The 6,166-nt window shown below is 36.1% G+C and overlaps 1 protein-coding gene across 12 annotated transcripts; it reads right to left on the reverse strand.

The window, feature by feature from the left end:
• Positions 1–397: 397 nt before the first annotated feature.
• LOC141623804 (uncharacterized) lies at positions 398–4,421 on the reverse strand. 12 transcript variants are annotated; one of them, XM_074439962.1, is made up of 8 exons: positions 4,170–4,421; positions 3,922–4,025; positions 3,380–3,462; positions 3,235–3,281; positions 1,948–2,010; positions 1,769–1,809; positions 958–1,088; positions 398–834 (listed from the first exon to the last, which is right to left on the reverse strand). In XM_074439962.1, the coding sequence occupies exons 4-8, from the start codon at positions 3,239–3,241 to the stop codon at positions 831–833; spliced, it is 246 nt and encodes an 81-aa protein (XP_074296063.1). In that variant the 5' UTR covers positions 3,242–3,281; positions 3,380–3,462; positions 3,922–4,025; positions 4,170–4,421; the 3' UTR covers positions 398–830. The 12 variants fall into 12 exon arrangements, 9 of the variants coding, with proteins under 9 accessions (XP_074296063.1, XP_074296062.1, XP_074296057.1 ...); XM_074439961.1 differs by lacking the exon at positions 3,380–3,462; XM_074439956.1 differs by having other exon boundaries at positions 1,948–3,281.
• Between the last annotated feature and the right edge of the window lie 1,745 nt (positions 4,422–6,166).

Consider the following 6,166-nt stretch of genomic DNA (forward strand, 5'->3'; position numbering starts at 1 on the left):
GAACTGACGCAAAAAGTTACCATTTGCGTCAGTTTTGTTTTAAAAACCGACGCAAAAAGTTACCATTTGCGTTAGTTGTATCAATAGAATGGACACAATAGAGTGTTACAACTGACGCAAATAGTTGTTATTTGCGTCAGTTCTCAAATAACTGATGTATTTGCTTTATTTTTTGCGTCATTTCTATCAGAAACTGATGCAATTGATATTTTGTTTTAGAGCCAATTTATTTAACCATTTGCGTCATTTGTTATCAGGATGCAATTAATTTTTTCTTTTTATATATAATAATTTGCTACCGAAATTTCGGCAACACCTCCCGTAAAACTGACAATTCGAATACAAAATTTTCAAAACCTGCAACAAGAAATTCAACAAACCACCAATACATCACATGTAAAGCAACATTATATTTCATTCAACCCAACAACGTTACACAATCCAATGTATACAAAATCTCACAAACATCTTAGTTACTAAGCTAATCTATATACTAAATGTTCTCTAAACATCTACTAGCCAAATTCATATCGTTGATTGACATTGTTGAAAAATGAATGTGTGGACGTGATGTATTATGTAGATCAATAATACAAAACCCTTGTTCACACACACCTCTTCAGTTGACCGGGAATTTTTAGAAGCTAAAGTCGACATCTCTTTCAATGTAGTATCAGTGCTTGCTTTGTGCAAACGAACATATTATGTCAACCCCCGTGCTTTATAAGTGTACCACTCCGGCCACCTGCGAATGGTCCTATTTTTCATCTCATCTTACCTCTTTCACTTCCTTTCGCCATATTCAAACTCATTCGTTCAATGGTTCTTCCTCACCTGAAAGTTAACACTCGCCATAAGCATTGTACTTGAAGAAAATGGCTCTATTACAAGAGACTTCTGGGCAAAGTATTGTAAACAATAATGTGCACATTCTGAGAAGAGAGTATATTGCCATACCTGCCCTGCCCCATCAATGGGGATTGAGTTTGAGTAGGGTGTTGCACAACAGGAGCTGAAGGATGTGGGTCAGAAAATACTATGGAAGATAAGTTGTCATCCTCGACCAAGGTAGCGCCAGTGGTTTCATACTGCCAACAAATACAATATATCAGAAAGAACTATGTGCAGGAAAATCAAAAGTAGAAATGCATTTATAATTAAATGGCAAAAATAACATCAGACGACCTCCTAATGCAAAATCAATCGATGCAAACCAAAAACAAACTGCTTAAAAAAAATAAACTACTACTAAGATAGTGTATAACAATGTATTTTCAGAGATTACAAACATTCCTTGTGTGCTATTAATCTGTCAAAGCGACTTCCATCATAAATCCTAATTTTGGTAAATTAAATAGACGATTCAATCAAACTGTAATTGAATTTTGATTTGGTCAAAATTTCGGCTAACTCAACTACTTTAGGAAAATCAGAAAACACCACCAAACAATTTTCAAACTTCATGATAAACACATTAGAAGAGGAGCTAAGAGGATATGTAGAGAGGTAATAACCAGACTTTTAATGTAACAAATAATAATTGAAGTATTAAAAACAGATCAGCGGGAACTTCATGTACAGTTACTGGGGAATTATAGCATCCAGACAATAGATTCTGCTCTACAAAGATCAAATTAAATTCCTCATTTTATTACTAAAACCAGAACATAGCAAGAAGGCTAACTTTATAAGGAACATTTCAGCTAAAGCTCAATTGCATCTACCTAAAAATGTTCGGAGAATAATTTACGAATGTCTAGAAGCGAACCTGACAGCGCGTCATAGTAATAAGTCCTTCACCTTGTACTCCTGTATCAATTACACTCATTGACATCAAATTCTTAATTTTAAGAATACTATTGATAAGTAAGCTGGGAACGACCAATAAGAAAATGCTTTAATAACCAAATAAAAGAAGAAAACACCAGGAAGAAGGTGATGAGATACCTTGCTGAAAAGCTCGACATGAGGATTTTGGTGATTTCTCTTTACTGTTTGAAACTCGAACGACTGAACAAAAAGGAAATGAGAGTTTATACCAGTACAAAATGGATACATACATCACACTGAGAATTAACATATCTTTGCTTGGAGTGTGTCAAGTTTGAATTAAGATTGGCATAAAATGGCCTTATCGGTGGCTAATAGCTAGTTAGCAACCCGTCAGCCGTGGATCGTAATGAAGGTTTACAAATTTAACTGCAGTTCAGCGGCGACTATTAGTACTTCACATCCATAATATAAGTAGCACAAATATTTGCGTGAATTAATTGGTAACACTCCATATTACAGTATGCTTGAAATCCAATTATATGAATCTTTGCTTTCATTGCCAATATCTCCTCGATAGTTTTGCTAACCAAAAAAAGCAACCTAAAGTCAAACCTATTAAAAACTGCTTCTACTTCTGTACTTCCTTGTACAATATTCTCACCCATGTTTCAGCAAGTTGGCATCTATTATAATCAATGTTACTCTGACGCTCCACTTTGGTCGCGTATCACGAGTTGGATACTTGAAGTGTCCAACACGACACGACGCATCACTTCATTTTAAACCAAAATCGTGAAAACTTTGCAAAAAATAAGCGTGTCCAACTAAAACCGAGCCGAACTGTAGAAGTAACATAGATTATAATCTTCAATTCAGTCATCTATTATAATCAATCCTATTAAAAACTACCGCTCCTTCATTGTGCTATATTTTAACCTCATGCTTCAGTTAAGTTGGTATATATTATAATCTTCAAATTCAGGCATACATTACTACCCTAGACGTGCTAAAACTTAAAATGAGATGAATTTGTCAACACCAACATTATACAACCCCGAGACTACCTCAATCCCATATTGAGAATCAGCAAACAAGACCCTAATCTCCCCAGCCTCAATCCTAAGAATTACTGTATGCAAAAGATATGAACTTTAAAAGTTTTCCACAAAGTATAGAGTGATTCCGAAACAGAATTCCAAACTCTTGAGTCTTGAGCATGAATTATAGTCTTAAAATTCGTTCCTCTCGGACACTCGGGTAATTTGTTGTGAAATGCCAATTTAGACGCACAACTTACATGCCATTACCAAAATGAAGGGAGTAGTGTACGTCTCTCATATCACGGTCATTAAGGTAGACAATGACACAAGTACAAATACATATACAATTCAATAAATAGATAAAGAACTTGATATCCATTATCATTATTAAACAATAAGATAGACAGATAGCACAACTAACACGTCATTCACCCAAGCACCTCCGTAATGCAGCAAACTCACCGGAACCTATAACATTCATTAATTCACACCAATGAGCCAGCATAAACGATAACGAAAACTACACCGACAATTAACTTATAAATATCAAGAAAAAATATCATTACCCCACAAATTCGTGTGGTATAGGAACACTGTGTAAACCCTTAATATTGACAAAATTAGTGCCTTAATAGATGAGACGTAATCCCTGTCGTCCACCACAACAAATAAATTACCTTATGATATAAAAAAATATGGGCATACATTCCATGTTACATGCTTGTAGGTAACACATCAAGCTCCTCAATTTAGTCAGATTAAGAGACGAGACAAATGAAAGGAAATGAAAAAAAAGTTAAAAAGTGTGAACCTACATAATATAAAGGCAAAAAATACATCAACTGTACTGTCTCTACGGCAAAAACAAAACAGGTAATGTAGAAACTATAACCTTCATGAAAGCAGCAATTTCTGGGACATATACCAGATTACTAGTGGGAAATATGAGTTCTCAAAATATTGAGAACTCAGAATTGAGAATTGGGAAATATGAACAACTAAAACTGAATGTAAGGGAGAGTAAAATAACAAGGAAAGACATATACCACATTACTAGTGGCTCAAAGAATAAAAAAATAGTAACTTAAATAAGTAAGAAGCAACAAACCTTCAATGGTGGAGTGCGGCGAGGAGTCGAGGACCGATATACGCGTATACCATTTACCTAGAAACAAAATCCAAGCATTTTGGATAAAAATTACACCATTACATCTGAGGACAAAAAAATATTGTATCAGATCTATATCTTGATTGAATCAATCAAAACAAAAAAAACAAAACCCTAACCCCCAATTCTTATCATGTTAAAAAAATAATGCAAGAAATTACAATTAATCCCAAATTAGAAGATCTTACTTGAAACTGAAATGCGGCCATCTTTATCGGCATCGTCACTTTCCCTTTTGCACCAATCGAACCATATTATTCTTGAATTTTTTGTGCAGTCGTGTGGTGGTGATGAATATTTGAGGGAGGGAGGTGTTGGTGTAGGGAGGCAGTCGTGTGGTGGTGACGGAGTAGAATTAGGGAGAAGCCATGAGAGGCGAGGGAAGCACTAGGTTGATGTGGGAAGTCAATTGTTCTCAGTATATAATTTGAGGGTTTAATTATTGGTTTTTTTTAATTAATATCATTTGCATCGGCTTTAGGTACATCTAATGCAAAAACGTAATATCAAATAAGTCAGTTTAGTAACATAACTGACGTATTTGATCAAATACATCGGTTTTGCTGAAAACCGACGCATTATATACGTCAGTTTTTTCCAAGAACCGACGCAAAAAGCTTGACTATAGGGCGAAAATGGATTCCCGCCAAAACTAAGTACTTTTTGCGTCAGTTTTTGTAGAACCGACGTAAATCAACTGACGCAATAGGTGTTTTTTCTACTAGTGCTCCGAATAGTTCTTCAATTGTTCCACTTCCGGGATAGAATTAGTAGCTTCCTCAATAGCATGGTTGGTTGAAGTAGTAGCTTGCTCCCATTGTACCAAGACCATTGCTTTGGATGCTAGAGCTTGTTATCTTTTAGACAATGTTGATGTTTTTGTTGCCTTGATTCCTTCCTTGGTCCTTCCCATTGCTTTTCTTCTTGTATCAACACACCAAGTAAATGCTTGAATGCTTCTTTATTCAAGTTTCAATGGAATGCCCAATCAATTTGGGGTTTTTCTAAATTTCACCAAACCCTAGATAAATTGATTGATTTTTTGAAGAAATTGTTGTTTGAATGGTCTTATGTTGATGAAGGAGTGATTTGTTTTTGTTTTGAGCAAGTTTGGACTTGATTTGGGTGAATTTGGTTGAGAGATTGTTGTTTTTGGATGAGGGTTTGAAGGTTGAAGTGAGGGAAATAATGGTGTTTGTGTTTAAATGTAATGAAATGAAACGAAGAAGAGGGGTTTTGGTCCGTATTTGGTGATATAACAGGTCAAGACGGGCGACTCGGGGTGGAGTCGGGCGGATTTTTGGGCAGTGGAAAATCAATTTTCTGGAAGGCTCTCGGGTAGATTCTTTCACAGAGCAGATTTTCATTTTGCAGCCCTTTCCCAATCCCCACGAGCTCAGGTCTGCTTGTGGGGGTGTTCACCCCGTGTAATTTCTTCTTCTTTTTCTTCTTCAATTCTTCTTGTGTAGCATTACAAAGGCTTGGCTAGCCTAGGCATGTGCTTCCCCACACTTGATCATCAAACACTACACATTTGAAACACATTAAAATTCCTCCCTCAATTTCTCTCATGTTACACAAATTCGTTAAACAAAGCATGTAAAATGCAATGCAAAAATGAGTAATGTACAAGTTAAATGAAATGCAAGTTAAGAGGTTAGAATATTTAAAAATGGTGGTTTAGGGAGGACTCCACCAAACTCTCCATCTTTTGAGAGGTGTCAAGGAGGCAAACCCAAGGTGTTGTTGATGTTGCTCAACACCTTGTAGAAGTAGTCAAATGCTTGTTCATTCTCATGGTAAAGGTCTTTCATAGACCTTTTTACATTGTTGTCTTCATTGTGGTAGTCCGAGTAAAAGTGTTGACAAGGATCCATCAAGCCTTGGTCTAGAGTCATAGTCCAATGTAGGGATTAACCAATCCCTCAAATTCATCGTCCCATAGACCGTAAACTTCATTTGCTTTCTCTCCTATGTAGGGTGGATCATGAGTTGACAAGAGCAACTCTCCTTCCTTGTTATCACGGCCAATGAGGCCTTCATCAAAACTTGTCATGGGTGAGCTCTACAAGCTCTCTTTCTTGTTGTGAAAAATTTCATGCTCTCCAAATAGAGCTATTTCAACATCATCAATATCTTTATTCCAATTGGGCGGTGTGTCTTTGCCCTTCTCTTTGAGATTCCC

The sequence above is a fragment of the Silene latifolia genome, chromosome X (genome assembly GCF_048544455.1).
Source record: "Silene latifolia isolate original U9 population chromosome X, ASM4854445v1, whole genome shotgun sequence".
NCBI lineage: Eukaryota > Viridiplantae > Streptophyta > Magnoliopsida > Caryophyllales > Caryophyllaceae > Silene > Silene latifolia.

Excerpts from the sequence above, each read along its gene's own strand:
- LOC141623804 (XM_074439960.1), bottom strand. The coding sequence starts at position 2,080 with ATGTTAATTCTCAGTGTGATGTATGTATCCATTTTGTACTGGTATAAA. Across the intron at positions 1,810-1,947 it reads ATGTCGAGCTTTTCAGCAAG|GAGTACAAGGTGAAGGACTT; the intron begins GTATCTCATCAC and ends TAATTGATACAG. Across the intron at positions 1,089-1,768 it reads TTACTATGACGCGCTGTCAG|TATGAAACCACTGGCGCTAC; the intron begins GTTCGCTTCTAG and ends ATTTGTTGGCAG.